Raw genomic sequence first — 21,502 nt, forward strand, 5'->3', positions numbered from 1 at the left:
TGCACACCAATGGCGCGGCCGCAGCCAGTCTCTTCTTTTCCAGTGATTGGTGTCTCGGGCCCCTCTGCTCCACCCCAGCCCGCCATGGCGTCAGGCCCCGCAGCACCGGGGAGGTGGTTCCCACTTTAAAGAAGTGAAGTTTTTCGCCCCCTCCCCCGCCCCGCCCGCCTCCTGCAGCCTCCCGCGCTGCGCGGAGCCGGCGAATGGAGCTACGCCGCGGCGGCGTGGGGAGCCAGGCTGGGGCGCGCAGGATGGATGGGGACAGCCGAGATGGCGGCGGCGGCTGCAAGGACGCCGGGTCGGAGGACTATGAGAACCTGCCGACCAGCGCCTCCTTATCCACCCACATGACAGCCGGAGCGATGGCCGGGATCCTGGAGCACTCGGTCATGTACCCGGTAGACTCAGTGAAGGTGAGGCGCCAGGAGACTTTAGAGACGGAGCGAGCGCACGCGTGTGCTTATGCATCCCCCGCGGGAGCCGCCTGGAAGCAGCCCTCCGCAACCGCGTTCTCCTTAGCGTCGCGGCGCCCCCGGATCTCCTGGGTCCCACCGGGAGCTGGCGCGCGCAGCCGGGGCGCCTGGGAGTGCGCCGCGTAGCTCCTTCCGCTGTGCGCTTGGGCTCCCGGGGGCACCCCCCCCTCCGCGCCCACGAGGGTGCCCCAGCCAGCGCCCGCTTCGCCGCTCCTGCCGAGTTCCAGGCCCAAGCTGCTGGCCGCTCTGCCGCCGGCGAGGAGAAGGGAAGAGCACCGCTGGCCTCGGCGGTGGCGGCGGGGCTCCAGACGGAGCCGGCCGGTATGGCTTTGAGCAGCCTTACCACGTCTGGCCACGCGATCGGAGGGTTTGCGGTCCCGGCTCGTCGCGGCTCCCACTGGCGCGCTCGGTATCCGAGCCGCGGCGAGTGGCGTTAGCTGGCCGCTGCCGGGTGATCGGGGCTCCCACACACGTGCACCGTCCCGAGGGGCTCTCCGCCGGGATCGCTAACCACGGTCGCGCCGAGAAACGTGGCCCCGACCCGGCTGGCCCGGCCGCCCGCCCTCTGGCAGCCGAGCAGCTGAGAGGCAGTGAGACTTGGTGACATTTGCCTTTTTATTTTGTTGCAGGGAGGCGGGCAGGCAGGGATAGCGCGTGCGATATAGCCTTTCTTATGGGTTGTGTAATAGCTGTTCAGTTTTTGCCCCGCGCTTCCCGGGTAGTTTTAAATGCATTGCTGTCAGGAGGTAGCTTTAACCAGGCGGATTTTTGCCTGAGCTGCACTAAGTCAGCTTGTTCAGGATACAGAATGACCAGGGGATAGAGTGCTACGGGGAAGTAATACTATTATTGACACATTGCACTTCTGTAGGCAGAACTCATCTAATTCGTACAGCAGCCGTGGGAATTAACGTGAAGAAACTGAGGCACAGAGGAGTAGATGGGATTAGCCTGCTGGGGCTCATGCGCCACCAGTATCCGCTGACTCCAGCCCCGGTGTGCTTCGGAGATTTGGGGACTTCTCTAGGTGGCAGTTATCTTGGAAGGCAGACCCAACAGAGTTCCCCAACTAGCATCTGTATCTTGTTTCTGATGCTGGCCCCACATCAGTGGTGGGAAGGCCAGAATGTCTAATGCAGAGGGTTTTTCCTGCACTGAGCCGTTCTTAGGGCTGGCAGTCAGCGGCTGGACAGACATGGGTCCAGAGAGAAGGCCATCAGCATTTACATTAAGGTGAGCCCCAAGTCTTAAGTTGTGCTGCTGGGTCTGAGTCATCACCCCTCTGCTCTCCCGCATGCCAGTGGGAGAGTAAAGGAACGGTGCTTGCCTGCCAGGGTTATGGAGGCCACAGGGAGAACTTTTCTCTTAGGCTTTCAAAGTCACTCCAAGAAAGACCCTGGATGGACACCAGGTGGCATTTGTATAGGAAATAATCCTTCACATGTAATACAAAGTCCCATATTTGAAGTTGTCTCAAGTGCCTTGGACAGAGTGTGGGAAGGTTAGGAGCCGGGAGATGTCATTTGAGCAGGCATGAGCCGTCAAAGAACTAGACCACTTCTGAGGTTCTTGACCTCTGCTGTGAGTTTGGTTCAAGGCATCATTGGAGCGTGTCTTTAGGATTAGTTATGCCTTTTGAGCTCCCTCTGACACTCTTGTGTGCGTGCTAAGTCGCTCAGTTGTGTCCTACTGTTTTGCAACCCTATGGACTGTAACCTGTCAGGCTTCTTTGTCTATGGGTTCTCCAGGCAAGAGTAATGAGTGCGCTTCTTTTCCCTTCTCCAGAGCATCTTCCTGATCCAGGGATCTAGGTCTCTTGCATCTCCTGCATTGCAGGTGGATTCTTTACTGCTGAACCACCACAGAAGCCCCTTAAGAGGGGTTAATTGCATGTGTTTGAATTGTGTGATCTATGTTTAGTTTCTTCCCTGCCCCTCCTCCTGCCCTCTAGGTGTTGGTATGTTTTGATCCACTTGTCACTATGTATTTAGTATCGCTTTCTGTAGCAGTTTTCACTTGTGGGTAGGTTAGTGTCATGTGTGTGGTTAAAGGAGCTGGTTTAGCTGTCCTGGGCAAGTCATTCTGTGGAACTTGACTCTAAAATGAAGGCTTTGTGGACCTTCCCTGGTGGTCCAATGGTTAACTGTGCTTCCGACATAGGGGACAAGAGTTCGATCCCTAGTCAGCGAACTAAGATCCCACATGCTGTGTAGTGCAGCCAAAAAATAAAACAAAATTTTAAAAATAATAAATAAAATACAGGTTTGGGTTAGCCAGGAACATTTTCTAGATTCTGGGATTATAATCCTGGCTCTGAATAAAGACCCTTGGGGGTTCTGGTTTTGAGCATCCTGGTTTGGCTTTAAAGCACCTCTTGGTGATGGTGGTGGTTTTTTTTTTTTTTTTTTTGCTACAGTTTCCTTGGATTACTCTTTTCATTTTGCAGTGAAGCTAAAAGGCACAGAGAGAGTTAAGTGGCATGAGCCCTGCTGTGTGACCCCAGCAAGGCTGCAACAGAGTGCCAAGGTGTGCTAAGACCAACATAAGTGTCTGTGTCCAACATGAGATGTCAGGGACCATCCATGCTTCAGACAGGGAAACGCTCCACTTGGGGAGACCTTCACTGTGTTCTTCTTAAATAACAGGGATGGTGGGAGACTGTGAGTAACTGAGTCAGGAGCCCTGGGTTGGGGTTCAAGCCCAGCCCCTAACTTGCTTCATTCTTCACCACTGTTCTGTCACTAGTAAAATGGGGGCTATGGACCAGTTCAATATTTCCTATTTTTCACCTGTCCCCCTTTCTATGAACACAGAACACTCATTGTCCTCTTTTTATGTTACTTGCAATTTGAAATAATAAATTACACTTGAAGCCCAATCAATGTAAATTGTATCTTGAAAGGAAAAAAAAGGTTTTGTTTTGTTTGTATTTTATAAGGCACACATTTTTAACCTTGATCGTGTAAAGTTCAGTGAGAGTGTTGGATGGGCCTGTGTTTTCCAGTTTTTCTCTCCTGTATGGTGTGTGGACCATGGTGCTCAGAACTGGTCACTTTTAGTTCTGAGCCCAGCAAGCTGCTCTGTCGTGTCTTAAGTGTGGAAAGTCAGCCTGGCTAATGCTTCACATTGTAATATTGCATATACTTTTCCGTGAAATCCCCTCCACCCAGTGTCACCTTAATGACTTGCATTTTTCAAAATGGGTGGTGACCATTAGTGGGAGCAACATTCTTAAAAAGCCAGGTTGGTGAGAGTACAAAATATTAATACAAGCATGTGTGGCATGCAGTAAGAAGTGCTGTTGCTCTGTGACAGTCTGAGTTGTGTGTATGTGTGTTCCCTGAGTGGCTGTGCAAAGTGTACCTCTGGCTAGGCCAAGAAGTCTGAGAAAACACTGAACGTCATCATCACTAACACCTCTCGAGTTCCAGCAGTCAACAGCCTGTGATTCTTAAGTGGGTATTTAGAAGACTTTTAGCAACTTTTCCCCTCCTTTCTGTGTCTTCCTCTCTCCCTTGGCCCCACGGTGGTGGCATATGACTGCTTACTCATCTGTAAAGGAACAGGCTGCCAGGACCTCGCAGTGGTCCCAAGGGAGGGAGCGAGGGGACCCTGTAGGGCTGTCACTCAGAGGTCGCCACAACTTGTTCCATTCCAGCTGGCGCTTTGCAGCAGCTCTGCCATACGCCTCTCCCTGGTGCTCCAGAGGGGCCAGTGTTGTGGTCGCCTAGACCAGCACTTGGGGTGGACGTGAGAACCCCTGGCCCGGAGCGCTCAGGACTGTGGGGAGAATGCCAGGTGGGTGGAGGAGGAAATTCCAACCAGATTAGGCACACCGCTCTCCGCTCTCCGACCATGCCGCCCGTCCCGCGGTGGCGAAAGCAGGGGCAGAAGGAAACAGAAAAGATTTGAAGCGAGAGAACTTCCGCTGACCCTTCTCATGCTTTGCTTGTCAGGGAAACGCAGTCCCTTTAAGCTCTGCTGGGGGAAGCCCTTCTGCCCCGCTAGGGTGAAGCCGGATGGCAGGGCGCTGACAGCCGGCCGAGCGGGTTGAGTCTAAGCCTTCTCTCTAGGAGCTGGTGGGTGCCGAGCCAGTTGGAAGCCTTGCTTGGCCTCGGGGGTTTCCGTCGCTGGCAGTGCTGAGCTACGAGGAGCAGCAGCAGCAGCGAGGCGGGCAGGTGCCAGGCAGCTCAGCGTTCCTCCACCTCTGACTTTGCTCATCTTGGTCTCCGCAGTGCCAAGCAGACTGCTAGGGTCCTCAGTACGGGGCGGGGTGACGAAGGCAGCTGCCAGCGTCCCTCCCACCCACTTCTGTGCTTTCGAAACCACGTACAGCCCAGGAGATGCCACTCCGCTTCGAAAGAGTGTGAAATCCCAAGTTGCTCTCGTTTCTTGCGACAAAAATACAGTGATTTTTCAGTCTCCTTCCGTTCCTACCCTTCCCTTCCCTGTTCTCCATCCTCCTTCAGTGAGAAGGAGCACTTTCCTATAAGGTGGATCTGGGAGTGGCGTGGAGTCCAGCAAGGAGTTCTTCTTGAACTTATGTCCTGTTGTTTGTTTCATGAACGCCCAGGCCGCGTGCTGATACCCAGGGCTGGGGTCTGCTGGAGAAGTGGGGGCGGGGATCTGGTCCCAGAGACAGTGCATGGCCCCCACGTGGCCACTTTTCTGCCTGCCGCTGTTCCCCTCTGTCCAGAATGGGGGAGGACGAGGTCAGAGGACTTGGAGGGGAACCCCTGAGATTACAGTGGGCAGCCAAGGCGGCCTCAGATCTTCAATAGGTGGAGGCACTGGGGCTAACTTGGCGGGGGCGGGGGGGGGTGTTGAATTACATTGTTCAAATCACGCCTGGGTGCTCACAAGGGGTAGGGGGCGGGGCCTTGAGGTAGGGGGCTAGTCACGTGAGACGGAGGGCGTGGCTCTGTGGAGTGGGCATCCTGTGCTTTGCCAGGTTGTCCCTGGGCACTTTCTAGCCACCTGTGGCCCTTTCATTGATGAAGGCCTTTGTCCCCTCGATCTTTGGGGTGGTGACCAGTCTCCGGACTCAAGTCCTGCTTTCCTTCGTTTACGGGCTTGGGGTCTGGACCCCTCTGGCATTCCCTGACGTCCTGGATGAACTGGCTTGCTTGTGTTCAAGGAAGCCTTTGGCAGTCTCTCTTGAAGCCCCGAACTTTCTGGCTTTTTTCCTATCTCCCCTGGTCCCCAAGCTTTCCTGCTCAGAGAGTTTTCGTTTTTAAATCTTCCTTGTGAATTCTGCTTCGCCCAAAGCCTGCCCTCCTCTTCCGACCAACACCTGGAATGTTCACTGCCGCCATTTTTCGTAGGAAACTTCCTCCAATCACTTTAACTGCAAACCTGCCCTCAGACTCCTTCTGAGCCTGAATTCTCACCGGCAGAGAACTGGCTTGGGGCAATTCAGATCCCAGGCTTTTGACTTACCGGTTGGGCGGGACACTTAGCTTTTTGGAGTTCTGGTAGTTTCCTTATCTATGAAATGCAGACGCTAATTTTCTTCTTGCTTTCTCTTTCCTGAACCAACTTTCCCTGGCTTCCTTATTCCTTTATTTTTCCCCTAGACCCTGTGGAAGTTCCTTGTAATTGACTCCCTCACATCTTCGCTGAATGTTCCTTCCTCCTCCCTGTTCCGATAGAAATCCAGCTCTTCTCCTGAGGCCTCTCCCTGACGCCCCTCAGGTAGAGATGATTCCCGTTAGTTTAAACCAGGCACCTTGGGTCTGCTACCCTCCCACTGTTACTTGCTCACCCTATCAAGCTCTCCTTTCCCTTTGAGGCTCCTGCCATCCACTTCCACCAGCGTCTGTCCCTCTTCTCCCTGTGTTACCACTCACCTTCTATTCCCCTGGGATGGCGGGGTGGGGAGGGGGAGGGACTCTTCAGCCAGACTGTGGTCCTGCTTCCCACTTGGGTGTGACCTGGGGCAAATGTCTTTACCTCTCTGCCTGGTTTCTCCATTTATAAAAGAAGGAAAAGATGGTACTGATGTCCTGGGTGTCTGTGAGGGTTAAGTCCTTACAGCACTTATCATTGCCTCCTGTGTAGCACTGTCCTCTGGGTGGGAGCTTTCAGCTTCAGTACCATCATCATCAACAACGACGTGATCCAGCCACTTTCCCTCATCCTCTGGATGTCGGCATCTGGCTCACAGACTGTCCGTCCATCTTGAATTCTATTATCATCCTGAGAGTGTTCCATTTTGGTTACCACCTGATTAACATCCAAATCCCTCCATTCTATTTTTTTTTTTTTAGCCCACTGCACAGTGTCTGGAACTTCCCCAACCAGGGATCGAACCCATGCCCCCTGCATCGGAAGCACACACCATCAGGGAAGTCCCAAATCCCTCTATTCTTTACGCCACTCAAGTCCATGGCTGTTACTTCTAAGGGCCTTGTCCTGGCCCTGAACCTTTCTACCCCTGAAACTGTGCATTCAGACGTCTCAGAATCTGGCCACAGCTTTCTCATGGTCACACTGTGTGAAGGCTCTCACCTCTTCTCTGTCTCATCTCATCGCATCCCTGGCTTCCTTATCCAGCCTGGCCCTCATAGGCCATCACTGCAGCCACTCCCCAGCCCATAGTTTCTTTGCCTTTGGTTCTTCCAACACCTGCCCACCCACATCTGATCCCCAAAAACCCACTGCCCACAGGGAAGCCCAGCCCTTCAGGAGAAACCCTCACATTGCGCCCACTGCTGCCCTGTGTGCCAGGCGTTTGGAGCCTCAGTCTTGCCTTCCCCGTGTTCTGATCAGTCGACTTCCATCCTGCTCAGCAGCTGCTTCAGACCACCTTGCTTCTCAGACTCCCACCCTTCCACTTTTTTCAGCCTCAGTGTGGCATCTTGCTCTCTGTTCCTAGGGGAACCAGGACTCCATCAAATTCTTCTTCCTCTAACTGTCCTTCCTACTAGCCTGCCAACCCCTGCCCCTTCTCCTATAGTAAAGTAAGAGGGTCCTTCCTTCTTCTAAGGAGAATCAGTGGGTGTAGCAACCACCAATGTACACCTGGGTTTGAATCCTGGCTCTCCACCTGGGCCATCTTACTTGACCTCTCTAAGCTCAGTTTTCTTGTCTACAGATTGGGAATATGAATCCCAAGACACAGATTCTTTTTTATTGAAAGAATCAAGTGGGTGTGACGTATGTAAAGCTTTTGCTGCAGTGTCTGGTGCCTAAGTTCTCAATAAAGGTCACGGTCGTAGTTATTTTGGTCATCTGTCTATTGAGTAACCCAGTTCCAGTATCTTGGCCTCTACCCAACCCCCACCTCCAGCCATTGGTTCCTTAAGAGCATTTCTGAATCCATACTTGTCTCATCTTAAATAACAAACAAACCCCAGGCAGCTCACCTTGACCCCACATGCCCCGAGAGTTTTTTCTCCTTAAAATAACAAATGTTGGGAAAGGATGGTTGACACTCAGTCTCTACCTCCTCCCCTTGTCATCTCCCTCCTCCCCCCAGACCTCTGGCATTTTGCATCTATTTAGTCACTGTCTCCTGCAGTTTGTGTAGATTTGTGTCCACTGAGTTGGTGATGCTCTCTAACCATCTCATCCTCTGCTGCCCCCTTCTCCTTTTGCCTTTCTCAACATCAAAGTCTTTTCCAGTGAGTCGGCTCTTCATGTTAGGTGGCCAAAGTATTGGAGCTTCAGCATCAGTCCTTTCGGTAAATATTCAGGGTTGATTTCCTTTGCACCCACCACTCTGCTGAAACCCCACTAGGCTGCCAGCGATTTCCTGGCTAATAAATTCAGCTACCATTTTCCCGGTCCCTCTTGATGACAGGCAGCTTCCTGGTCTTCCTCAGAATTCTGTCCTGCACCCTCTTTTTGTTTCTCAGGACACATCTCCGTTTCTACCTGGGTGCTGATAACTCATGGGTTGCACATCTGTGTCTCTGGTCGGGTCTGTCTGGGAGCTGGGTATCCTGTTGCCTTGGAGACATGTCCAGTTGGCTGCCTCAGTGTCCATCATGGACATCCTGCCCTCTCCTCTGGTCTGCCCTTTGGCCTGGGCCCCCTTCCTCAGAAGGTTGGGGATGGTCTTCAGCATTTCCCCCATCTCTGCCCCCCTTCTCCTCTCCCTATATGGTTCCAAGACCTGTCCACTCCTGCACCTGTGATACTCCTTAAATCTGTTTTCTTCTCCCTCCTACCACTCCTACCTTGGTTCAGGGGACTCTGCCACTGTCTCCTTTACATTGCAGCCTTCCCTGATCACAGAGTCATAATTGAATAAACCCACCCTTTCTCTCCCCTCCTTTTGTTCACACTTCCCTACTGCCCAGCCCTGCTTTTCTCCACAGCATGTGTTACGCTGTAACCCACAATACCATTAACTTATATGTATTATTTATATAAATTTTTTTCATAGTTGTAATATGTATCATGATCTCCATTGTTCACAGTCTGTCTTCCCTTATTTGAATGTCAGCTCCCAAAGGGCAGGAATTTTTGACTCCTTTGTTCTCTTGGGTGTTCCCTTTGCCAGAAACAGCTCCCGGCACACAGTAGGTGCTCAGTTAAGTATTTGTTGAATGAATGCCCACAAATCCTTCTTAGGCGATCCTGCTCATCCCCAATTTTCTCTCCTTAAAAACAGGGAAGAGTAATTATACTCATCCTACCTACCTTTCAGATCTACTTAATCGAGTCTTGGAAGAAAATGCAACCAGGTTTGCAGTGATCACAGTTTAAAAAGCTTAAAGCTCTCTGCAGGTTCCAGGCCACGGTATTTATTATCAAATGAAGATCATGTTAAAGGGGCGAAGTTAGCTGATTGGAACTGAAAATCCAGCCTGTTCTCCATGGTGCAGCAGGGCCTATGAGGGAGCTGAGGGAGTCGAGCAGCAGCCCCATTGTCTCAGTTCACTTCCGGTAGTGTCTCTCTCCATGTGACACCACGTGGCTGTCCCCGTTGCCTTCAGTATAAACCTGGACTACCTTGAGTGGCATGCTGAGACCCAGACCCTCTCCCCCTCGGACTTACTCCCCAGAGACACGTATTATAGGTTTTCTGTGACTCTTGGTTGAATGAATCAGTTGTTTTAAAGAGATGGGGGTGGGGGAAGTGCTTTAAAACCTGCTATTAAACAAGTGCTAGTTTTTATTTTGTTTTGCTTAGTGTTGTTTGGGATCCCTACTGTCCTTGGCCACACAGAGACTCTCAGCCCCTTTGTCTATCCGTTTTTTTGTGGTGGAACCCACAAGCCCCCCATGAGGCTGTTTATTCATCTGGCCACCCACTTCATTCGTTCCACACTGACTGAGGGCCCTCCTTACCCAGGCAACCAAAATAAGTCCTGGCTCCTGTTTCCAGAGCCTGCTCCCTATAATTAGACCCTGAGCTTAGGTGACAAGACCAGCTCGCTTTGAGGAGAAGAATGACCCAACTTGATATTGACTTTCATATGGGTGCGAGGGCCGAGGTGTGTGGACTCAGAAGGGCTCAGGCTGCCATGTTGAAATTCTGGGGCCGTCAGGGCAGTGTCACTGGGGGCTCTTTGCTGGGCACTCTTGAGTTGGCTCCTTCCCCTCTGCAAAACAGTGGCCTTCAGTTGTACGGTGCCCCACCCCCCACCACACACACACACACATCCTCTTCCTCACCCCTGCGGTTGTTAGTCATTCTGGAAGCTGAAATTGGCTCCCAGAAGGTACATTTGAGAACCACCACCCCCTGCCCAGTAATCCCAGCCTGCTGGGAAGGGCCGTTGTCTGGCCACCAAGAAGTGTTTTGGTTTCACATTCGTGCTTTCTCTCTGAAGAGAAAACAAAACATGTTGAAATAGAGCGAAATCCCAGCAGCAGCTTGGTTGAAGCAAGAGTTGCATAACAGGTTTAGGAAGTGTCTGGCCACTGTGGGTCAGGTGGAGGGACTGCCACTTCGTGCCCCTGAGAGGATGTCCCCCGGGGCCACCAGCCTCCGGATCCATCACACACAAACTAAAATAAATAAATTTAAAAAAAAAACCAAAAAAACAAACAAAAAAAAATAAAGATTTCATTTTCCAGAAAAAAAAAAAAAGAAAGAAAAGTGACAGCAAAAAAAAAAAAAATCCTGTGAGCGACTCAGAAAGGTGCTGTCCCCTGAGGTCTGGTGGCAGAGGCCCCTGATGGATCTCTCAGTGTGGCCTCAGCCTTTGTTCCCTGGAGATGCTGCTGTGGGCAGGCGTTGGGGAGGGGGGCGTGTGTGTCAGACTTGTGCTGGTGTTGGGACCCCTGGCAAGGGCACTAGGCTGGGGGTGGAGGGGTCAGGCCTCGTGAATTTAAGTCCCCATCCTGCCACTCATCAGCTTGGAAACCTGGATGAGTTATTTCTCTGGCTTGGTGTCTCCTTGTCTCATAGACTATTATTAGTCGCCTGGACTGACATCATCTGTTTACCTACTGGACAGGGCTGTTGAGTAGCTCAGGTGGGATCACGTTTGCAGGTGGCTTGTCTCAGTTGTGTCCACCTCTTTGCAACCCCATGGACTCTAGCCCACTAGCCTCCTCTGTCCATAGAATTCTCCCGGCAAGAATATTGAAGTGAATAGCTATTTCCTTCTCCAGAGGATCTTCCTGACCCAGGGATCAAACCTGCGTCTCCTGCATTGCAGGCAGATTCTTTATTCTCTGAGATACCAGGAAAGCCCAAATCTTGACAGGCCCCACTAATGACAGATCGTATCAGAGGAAATATGCTGAATGATTAAGGGCCTTTCAGGTTAACAGCACAGGCTCTGAGTCCAGACTGCGTGGCTGGTGCCTGGACAAATTGCTGAAACCTCTCTGTGCCTTATTTTTCTCATCTGGGAAATGGGAATAAAACACTACACACCTCATAGTGTGTTGCTATGAGAATGAATTATGCTACAACTAGAATGTTAAGAATAGTGTCAGTGGTAAGCTCTTACTTTATATTAGTTCCTATTATCATTTCTGAAAGTGTTATTACTTTTTTTAGACTGATTTTTTTAAATTCATTTTTTATTTGCATCGGATCTTAATTGAAGCACATGGGATCTTCGTTGCATCAGGCAGGATCTTTCATTGCTGTGCATGGGCTCTCTAGTTGTGGAAGATGGGCTCAGTAGTTGTGCAGCACACGGGCTTAGTTGCTCCACATGTGGAATCCTAACTCCCTGACCAGGGATCATACCCACGTCCTCTGCATTGCAAGGTGAATTCTTAACCACTGGGCCACCCTAGAAAGTGTTATTGCTTGAATGCTTGGTTATGCTTGTATGTTGCTGTTGTAACTCTATATTGCATTATTTTTGTGTTGTTTTAACCTATGTTCTGTCACTTGATCCTCTTAGCTCTCCTTTGAAGATAGGAAAAGGCACCCACAGTTTCTCATTTCATAGATGAGAAAACTAAGCTTCAGAGCAATAACATGGCCTGGAACTTGCGCCTCTTTCTGCCGTACCAGCGCTGAAGGTACTGGTACAGACCTTTATACCATTGACAAAGTATAAAGCTCTCTGGAGGCGCCAGGCCATGGTATTTATGACCAAACTGGGATCCTGTTAAAGGCAAGTTGAGGAAAGGAATCAGGTAGGAGCAACATGTGAAGTGCTGAGATGTAGACTCATGTTAATGGTGGCAGAGCCTTGAGCTGGGTTCTGAGAGGAGATTTTGGGGTCCCAGCTGCATTTTTGGGAGGGAGAAACTGGAATTGAGGAAGCTCTGGCAAAAAGTCATAGTTTGGCATGGAACTCGGAGCTCTAACATATAGGTAGGAGTTCCTCGGTCACCTATTCCAATATGTAGGGCAAGGGGATGATCACAAATGGTTATTGCCATAGGATATTTTTGGCTCTCTCTGGCTTCTTTCTCTGGAGCAAACTGCAGCTGCTATGGCACATTCTCATTTTAGCGGTGAGTCAAAATTGGACTCAGTATAGTAACTTGATTTTGGATTAGCGTAAGGATTCCTTTCCAAAAGACAGCCTAAAAATGACTTGTGGAAAGAGTACTACATCATAGTTCCTTGGTCTTCTAGGGCTGCAGTTTTCTCATCTCAAATAGGGAAGAGTAACAATGCCCGCTGCACCTCCCTTTCAGTTCTACTTAATACATGTGGTAAGAAAATACAGCCTGTTTTGCAGTCAACAGACCTTTATACCATTTACAAAGTATAAAGCTCTCTGCAGGTGCCAGGCCGTGGTATTTATTATCAAACTGGGATCCTGTTAAAGGAGTAGGTTTAGCTAGTTGGAATGGAAAATACAGGCTCTGGTTCCGGCCACTGCAGGATTCGCTACAGCTGCATGGCCCTGGGCACTTAGCCTCCCTCCTTACTTGCTATGTCTACCATCTGTTGAATAAAGACCAGGGTGGCCGTCTGCCGCCACCTCTTTCGCTGGGTAATCAGGAAGAGCCAATTATACTCTGGGGCATGCTCAGAAATACATTTAAAATTGAAGATGTCAGACCAGCGATGAGAGGCCTGCATACAACTACTGTGATTAAGGGCAGTGATTAAGGATTCCTCCAGGGAGTGGGGGCCCCTCCCGTTCATCTCCGTGGGGTTATCACCTTAGAGGCTCCATTTCATTTTGCAGGTGAGTCTGTCCCCTTGAGTGGCAGGCGGATGAGGCTGGGACTCAGAAAGGTGGCCGATCATCCTGAAGCTTGACTCTGTGTATCTGCTGATGCCCTTACCTACCTTGGTCCCTTGCTGCTCTGTGTGCTATGGTTACTAATGGCCACTGATCATTGAAAGTAAGAAGGGAAGGAGGTAGGGCACAGATGCGTTTGTCCTGGGGTCCCAGGCCCTCCTTTCCTCACACTGCCCACAGGGAAGGGGTTTTGCTGGCATGGTGCCTCGCCCTGGGCCTGGCAGATGGTGTGGAAGGTGGATGTGAGAGTGGATGCTGGCAGCTGTAGAAAGCTTGCCAGCCAGCTTGCTAGGAATGGAAACATGCAGGGCCCTGCCCCTGACTTGCAGTGGGGTGCTCTGCTCCCCTGGAATAGAGGCTGTATCCCATGGGGGTCCCAGGGCTGTCTCCAGCCTGAATTAGAGGAACGAGTGATTGCCTGATGATCAGATCTCAGAAGCCACACTGAAGAAATAGGGGGAAACCTTTCTAAGGGAAAGAAGATGCTGGTGTGTGTGTATGTGAGTGCAAAAGTCTAAGGACGAACCCAGGGCATGTCATGGACTGTAGAACCAGCTCTCTTCCCTTAGTCACTGTTTCCACAGCTTGTTTGCTAGGTGTTGGCTTGCATAAGCCTGATTCATAGAATTTCTCTACCGAGAAAGAGTTAAAAGGCATGTGTAAAAGTGCAGCATCATCCCCTAGTCTTCATTTTAATGACAAAATTAATTCAGAAGTGGGAGCATGTGGGTGTGACCACATGTGCCAAGCACTGGAAGCCTGGAGGCTTCTCACCTGTGAGGTCCGTCCCCACAGAAGTCCCCTGTCTGCCAGGAAGACAGAGGTATCATTGAATCATTCCTGGAGGGGGTGATGAGTCTCTTCTCACAGAAACCAAACCTTGTCGAGAACGGTCAGGAAAAGGGCCCCTAGAAGAAATAATATATCAATATCTGTATCTAGACTGAAGGAGATGTAGATGGTAGAACAGAACTGTATGATTCCCTGTCCCCTGGAATGTCACAGCCTGTCCCCGAGGTGCCTGGCCATCCCCAGGACACCTGTACCCTCCTCTGTCACTCTGATTTTGGGTTCTGCTCTGAGCCTTCTGCCCAGAGAATCAGCTGAGGAAGTTTTTGTGTTTGGTGGAGGGGGTCACACCGGGGCCTGCCCCCCATTCTGAAATTCCTTCTTCTTCCTTCCCCGCCCCGATTCTGAATTTTAATTCACTGTTCGACCACCAGGTGACTGCTCGGCAGCATCCAGGGAAGCCCAGCCTCCCCCTGGTGGGAACTTTCCCTGCAGAGCTGAGGACCAAAGGAGTCGATAACACAGAGGAAGGGAGGAAAGCTGTCATGTCACAAGCATTTCTGCTCATAATTGGCTCCTAACTGATGGGTGACATGAGTGGCAAATGCCCGCTGGAACAGCAGCCAGGCAAGTAGCTAAAAATTAAATACAGTCATGTGATTTGGTGAGGTTTAGAGTTTGCGTGAGTAACCTTTTCAGGCCCAGATCACAGTTTAGAGGGTGACGAGAGAAACGTGGCAACGACAGAAGTTAATCTCGAGCCCCATGTGGGGACCTGTGATAGATACTCAGATTCCTGCCTCATTCCTTGTTACTTCTTTTTAGTGACATTTAAAAACTTTTTATTCATTTATTTTTGGCTTTGCTGAGTCTTCACTGCTGCATGGGCTTTTCTCTGGTCACGGCAAGTAGGGGCTGCTCTCTAATTGCAGTACTTGGGCTTCTCATTGCAATGGTTTCTCTTGTTGTGGAGCACAGGCTTTAGGCTCACAGGCTTCAGTAGTTGTGGCACATGGGCTCAGTATTTGTGGCTCCTGCGCTCTAGTTATAGCGCAGTGGCTTGGTTGTTTCACTGCATGTGGAATCCTCTAGGACCAGGGATCGAACCTGCATCTCCTGCATTGGCAGGAGGATTCTTTACTGCTGATCCACCAGGGTCGCCCCCTCCTTGTCACTTTTTAAAGGCAGCTGAATAGTTGGACTTTTTTTTTTTCCCCTGCCCTCTCTTTTCTTTGAGTCCTTCTGTCTCTGGTGGATCCTTCTCTAAATGCAGAGAGTTCAGATCCTGGGGCTTGTCCATCCACCTCCAGTGATTCTGATAAAGGCTGGAAGCTGCTGGCTCTTGAGGATTTTCCTTCTGGTGCTCGTATCGGTCCAGGTTAAGAGAGACAAGCTCCTGGATCTCCCAGCTTCTAAAAACCGAGTCCTGTTTCTCCACAAGACCAGTCCTGTGACATTGGCAAGAACTGACCGACCCCAAGGCCAGCCTTCTCTATCTGTGTCTGTGGATTTCCCTGGCATCTGAGGTCTTTGTTACTAAACCTGCTGGGTGTTTTGAAGGAGGATGTGCATGGGCCTTTTTCAGTGTCGCTTAACAATGCTGAGCTGTTTCCCGGAAGAAACAGTTGGGGTAGAAGCAAAAGTTAGATCTGCTGGACATTAAACCATAGAAGATGCCCTGCTGGAATAGGGATTGTCAGTGAAAGGGTTAATAACCTAAAATGAGCAAGAGAGACTAGAGAACTCTTTTAGTGTAATTGTGTTCAAAAACTGTTTTCCCTTGAATGTTGGCTTCTCAGACAATCACTGAATTAATGAGTGTATTTATGCCAGGAAGTGTGAAGCGTTAAATAAATTTATTTCGAAAATGACTGAAGATTTATAATTAGTCCTCAGAGCAGCAAGAATATCAGCTTCACTCAGACAGAGCAAGACAAATATCATATGATGTCACTTGTGGAATCTAAAAAAAATGTTACAGATGAACTTATTTACAAAACAGAAACAGACTCAATGACAAAGAAAGCAAATTTACAGTTACCAAAGGGGAAAGGCGATGGGGAAGGGATAAATTAGGAGTTTGGGATTAACAGATACACACTACTATATATAAAACAGATAAACAACAAGGGCCTACTGCATTACACAGGAAACTGTATTCAATACCTTATGATAACCTATAATGGAAAATAATCTGAAAAAGCATTTTATATATGTGTGTGTGTATATATATATATATATGAATCACTTTGCTATACACCTGAAATTAACATAGCATTGTAAATCAGCTATAATTCAATTTTTAAAAATACCTAAAGCAAGAAGAAAAATACATTGATTCAAAAAGAAAGAATGTCAGCTTTAGCAGTTTTTCTTTGTAAAAACAACAGAATAATAATAAGCAATACATTGACAAGTTGGAGTGACTCCTAGTTCCTTCTTTGCCTCCAAGAAAGTCTTTTGAGGTTCAGAAGGAGGTAGAGAAGGAGTTTGTCACCGTTGGGTCTGTATGGGGACAGTTTTAGGTGGTTCTGTTATCCTTGTAGTTAGTGCTGTGCCCTCCACTGGCTTCTGTGATTGGGCCAGCCGGTGACGCTTCCCCTGACTTGGGGTAAAAATTCTCACTTTAACCTTCCCTTGAATGTCTCTTCCAGGGTCTTTTGCGTTTTCTGATAATCTAATCATAAGAAAATTTCTGAAATTCCCTTTCAGAACCTAAAAAAACGAAAGTTAACTACAGAGCTGGGCTTTTACTAGAAGTGGCTTTTAAATTGAAAACAGATTTCTGATCCTCTCTGAGCAGCCAGAGTTGAAGGGACAGGAAGAACCTTTGCCAACCCAGAGCTTGAGTATGGAGGGCAGGGAATGAAAGGAGGAAAAACACAGCAAAATGGATCCTTTCTCTGGAGACACACACAGAACACTTAATTTGCATTTTAGGGTGAGTTATAATTAGCTTGTGATAACCAGAAACCCACCAGCTGAGTGACTCTTAGAAAGCATTTCAGTTGTTTGAGTCTCAATTTGTTCATCTGTAAAATGGCAAAATGGAACTAAAACTATATGGTTTCTTAGGAGGCTTCTAGTTCTAAAAGTTTGGCCCTGTTTGCATGGGCTGTATAACTTTGGGCGCTTTCCTTTGATTTGGAATGTAAAGTATAGACTTACAAGCACTTCGGCTTGAAGGAGGAAGCTAGGAAGACGACCCCCCCACCCCCACCCCGCCCAGACACACACCCTGGAATTCTACCAGGGAGCTAACAGGAAAAGAACTAGATGCCCAAATACTTTTGGGGGACCTTTTTTCCTAGAGTATCTATCAAGAAATGGTAGTCTATTTAATTTACTTGAAACCTTTAACTGCAACACTAGAAGACTGCGAACTTTTCATTCAGACAATTCTAGAAATGCTGAATGGCCACAGTCCCACCCTGGAATCAAGGGGAGCCATGTAGCCGATGCTTCTGGAAGGCTCTGTTTATAGCTCTCTGACTCCTTCCTGCCTGGGCCATTTTATGAGCTCACTACCAGGAAGCTGAGTCATCGAGGGGTCAGCCGGCACGGCCACGGTCACCCAGCTTTGCCAGCAGCAAGGATGGGTGAGCCCAGACAGCTGGGGAATTTTGTGGGAACTTTGGTGGGAATGACAGGATGAAGGGGCCACTCCTCACCTTGGAAGGCTTGCTGCCGCCATTCTCATCACGTTGATGGGAACACCATCACTCCCCGTGGCTTGTGTTCAGGTCAGGACCAAAGAGACTGAAACATTGCATAGAGGGTCAGCTGACTGTCCTCTTTTCAGGGCTCAGCACAGCCTGCGCTGTGCTCCTGGTACCGAGCTGGCTGCAGTGACATCACTTTCCTCAGGGCCTCTGTTCACATCCCACCTCCCACTACCTGCATCCCGAGGTGGCCCCCTTCTTCTCCTGTGCTTCTCCTGCGTGACTCCCCTCAGGCTTCCAGTGACTGCTTCAAAGTTGCTTCTGGGACCCTCGAATCTAAACTCGGTCCCTGCTTTTTTTGTCACAGCATCTTTGGCAGGATGGTTTGTTGTTGTTTTTCAGTTGCTCAGTTGTGTCCGACTCTTTGCAACCCCATGGACTGCAGCACTCCAGGCTTCCCTGTCCTTCCCTATCTCCTGGAGTTTGCTCAAACTTGTGTCCATTGAGTAGATGATGTCATCCAACCATTTAATCCTTAGTTTGTAATTTTTTATTTGTATGCTTTTTGGTTTGCTCTTTCCCTCCCCTCCTGGACTATAATCTCCTTGAAGGCAGGGACTCTCTGCCTACCTCAAGCATCCCCAGCTCCCCTAGCAGCCCACTGTTTGTTGTTGGGAGAATCTGTTGGTGGAATGACCCTGTTTTACCAACACGAGACTCCTGTGGTCTGGCCCCTCACTTTCATCCCTAGCACTCATTCATCTCTCCTCCCTTCTGGAAACCCTTCTTGTTATTTGACTTTGGTTTAAATCATACACCTGAGCTCTGTTTCCAGGATGAGGGTTTTCATTGGTATGAAATCTCATCCAGGATCAAACGTTCTTGCCATTCTCTTCGGCATCCAGGGAAACAAAAATAGCTCCCCTCGAACTTAGAAAATAATTTGTCTGTGCAGAAAGTAGTACATGCAAGTGGATTTTGGAGACTGAAAGGTGAGTGTTCAGGATGTTACCTTTGGCGTCTTTCCTCTGAGACCCTTAGCACATCAGGCCTGATGGTTCTGGTCTTTTGTCCTCTTTCTCTGTTATTGTCTGGTAGGAAGGGTGTGTGAAGAAACGGGAGAACATCCCCTCCAGCTGTGACCTGGCCCCGCGTGCACGTAAATCATTCAGCCTTATGGAGCTGATTTGACAGCAGCGTTTGTGGGAAATCTGGCTTCAGTAACGTCTGGAAAATTTCCCCGCGGCCCGTCCTTCGCCCTCTGGTGTTCCCCTCAACTCTGGAGCTTGGCTCTCACGGGGCTCATATCCTGGGCTCTTAACCTGCATGTTAGGCCCCAGAAAACATGAAGTGTCTCGCTCCATGGGACATAGATGCTCAGCAAGCAGATGGCCGTTTGGGGAGGAAAGTGCATCTGGGCCTTAAAATGCCTGCTTTGTGAATGAAATACAGTGTACCTCAGAGCCCTCCTCCGTTGATTATTTATTATTATTGTTTATTTATTTTTGGCTGTGCTGGGCCTTTGTTGATGTGCAGGCTTTTCTCTAGTTGCAGTGAGCGGGGGCTACTCTTGTTGCGGAGCACAGGATCAATAGTTGTGGCCCACAGGCTTAGTTGCCCTGCGGCATGTGGGATCCTCCGGGACCAGGGATTGAACCCATGTCTCCTGCATTGGCAGACAGATTCTTTACCACTGAGCCACCAGGGAAGCCCCTCAGTCCTTGAGTGTCTGTTGCAGTAAAGCACAGTGCTGGGGCACAGAGATCACAGCATATGAGGCTTCCTCTTCCTTCGTGTTTCTCTCAGACTTTAATAGGAGGCAGGCATGCAGATGCATCACTTGATGTAATTAGTAGTAGAGGAATGAGCAAGAGAAGGCTGGCGACAGGGTAGCTTTGAAAAGATTTTTTTTTTTTTCCTGTGGATAATAGGCTAATCGTGAGGCTTCCTTTGGAAGGTGTGGTCTCTGGAAGGGTGTGGAAGCTGGTCTTGCAGAAGCTGGCAGGACCACTCTTGACTGGGGAACTGTGCATGAGGCCTGTAAGGTGCCCAGCTCTCTGAGTCCGTCCAGGGTGGATCCGGGAGAGCTGTCATCCACAGCCCTGAGGGGGCCACCTCTGCTCCCTGGCTCTGAAGGCAGGGCAGGAACCACCTGTGTGGTCACCCAGTCTCTCAGATACAAATGTGTGGCTGGTTTTTGGCAGCTACCGCCACACCTGAACAGGTGGGATACTGCTTCCTGGCATGATGGCCTTTGGGCTAGGACAGGCCTGTGTGTACTGGACAGGGAAGCACTGCATCATCCAGGCTGGTGGTCAGCCTGTGGAAAAGGGTGAGCATCCCAGCTCTGCATCTTAAGCCTTTCTGTTGTGTGTCTGTTTAGCTGCTCAGTTGTGTCTGACTCTTTGCAACCCCATGGAGTGGAGCCCGCCAGGCTCCTCTGTCCATGGGATTCTCCAGGCAAGAATACTGGAGTGGATTACCATGCCCTCCTCCTGGGGATCTTCCCAACCCAGAGGTGGAACCCACGTCTCTTGCATCTCCTCCATTGGCAGGCAGATTTTTTACCACAGTGCCACCTGGGAAGCCCCAAAGCCTTTCTATGTTCCATCAAAGCTTCTGCCTTCCGTCCATCTTGGGTGGAATTTCCAGGTACTTCCTTCCAAGGCTGGGAATGTTACTGTGTCCATGGGAATTACATGGTGCATTTGAGACCCCTGACTGCCTTCACCAAATAGATAAACCCCAAACTGCTCTCACGGGTGTTCAAGGAAACCTCAGGAAACTATTGGATTGTGGCCAGACTTCAGACTATGATTTCAGAAATGCATGTGGAGTGAGCTATTGATTAGATTGTTAGTGTTTAAAAATTGTGGTTATTAGAAAAATTATTTTAAATTTAAAACTGTCTTAAAAATTTAAAAAGTTGTGGTTAAAATACACATAAAACTTGCCATCTTAGCCTTTTTTCAGTGTGCATTTCACTACAAACTGAAACTGTCCCCATTAAACAGCTTTGCCTCATTGTCCCCAGGCCCCTGGCAACCACCATTCTACTTTCTGTCACTTTGCATTTGACTATTCCAGATACCGCATCTAAGTGCAATCATACAGTGTTTGTCTTTTTGTGACCAGTTTATTTCACTTAGCATCATGTCTTTGAGATTCATCTGTATTGTAGTACATGTCAGAATTTCTTTCCTTTTTGAGGCTTAATAGTATACCATTGCATAGATAATATCACCTTTTGTTTATTCATTCATCCATGGATGGGCACTTCGGTTGCTTCCACTTTTTGGCTATTGTGAAGAATACTGCTGTAAACATGGATATGTATGTATATATATATATATATGTCTTTGGGACTCTACTTTCAGTTCTTCTGGGTCTATACCCAGAGGTGGGATGGCTGGATCGTATGGTAGTTCTACTTTTAATTCTTTAAGGAACTTCCATACTGTTTTCCATAGGGGCTGCACCTTTTTACACTCCCACTGGCAGTGCACACGGGTTCTAATCTCTGCTGGAATTATTTTTTTTTTTTTTTAATACAGGTGTTTAAAATTTTTATTTGTCTATTTTTTATTTTTGGCTGTTCTGAGTCTTTGGTGCTTTGTGTGAGCTTTCTCTAGTAGTGGCGAGGGGAGCTCCTCTTTGTTTTGGTGCACAGACTTCTCATTACGGTGACTTCTCTTACTGCAGAGCATAGGGTGTTTGGGCTCAGTAGTTGTGGTGCGTGCACTTAGTTGCTTCTAGGCATGTGGAATCTTTCTGGACCAAGGATGGAACCCGTGTCCCCTCCATTGGCAGGTGGCTTCTTATCCACTGTGTCACCAGGGAAGTCCAATACAAGTGTTTTTAAGCCGCGATTTCTGTACTATAGATGTATGGTATCTAAGGTAAAGTACATTTACTGGTAGCTCAGTGATAAAGAATCTGCCTGCCAATGCAG

The 21,502-nt window shown here is 49.2% G+C and overlaps 1 protein-coding gene across 9 annotated transcripts in view; it reads left to right on the plus strand.

Annotated features, from left to right (window-relative positions):
• Positions 1 to 41: 41 nt before the first annotated feature.
• Positions 42 to 21,502, plus strand: part of SLC25A37 (solute carrier family 25 member 37) — a 46,543-nt gene continuing 25,082 nt past the window's right edge. For 4 of the 9 annotated variants that reach the window (XM_081515447.1, XM_081515458.1, XM_081515437.1 and 1 more), the window contains exon 1: positions 42 to 413. Coding sequence is in view for 1 of the 9 variants with exons in the window: in XM_081515407.1 (XP_081371533.1) it covers positions 204 to 413 (210 nt within the window). In the remaining 8 variants the exon portion in view is untranslated. Of the gene's footprint in view, positions 414 to 644; positions 1,707 to 14,322; positions 14,516 to 21,502 lie in introns of those variants that run through there. The other 5 variants (XM_081515469.1, XM_081515418.1, XM_081515428.1 and 2 more) reach the window with 4 other exon arrangements.

The sequence above is a fragment of the Giraffa tippelskirchi genome, chromosome 1 (assembly GCF_054371585.1).
Source record: "Giraffa tippelskirchi isolate mGirTip1 chromosome 1, T2T-mGirTip1v1.2.pri, whole genome shotgun sequence".
Lineage (NCBI taxonomy): Eukaryota > Metazoa > Chordata > Mammalia > Artiodactyla > Giraffidae > Giraffa > Giraffa tippelskirchi.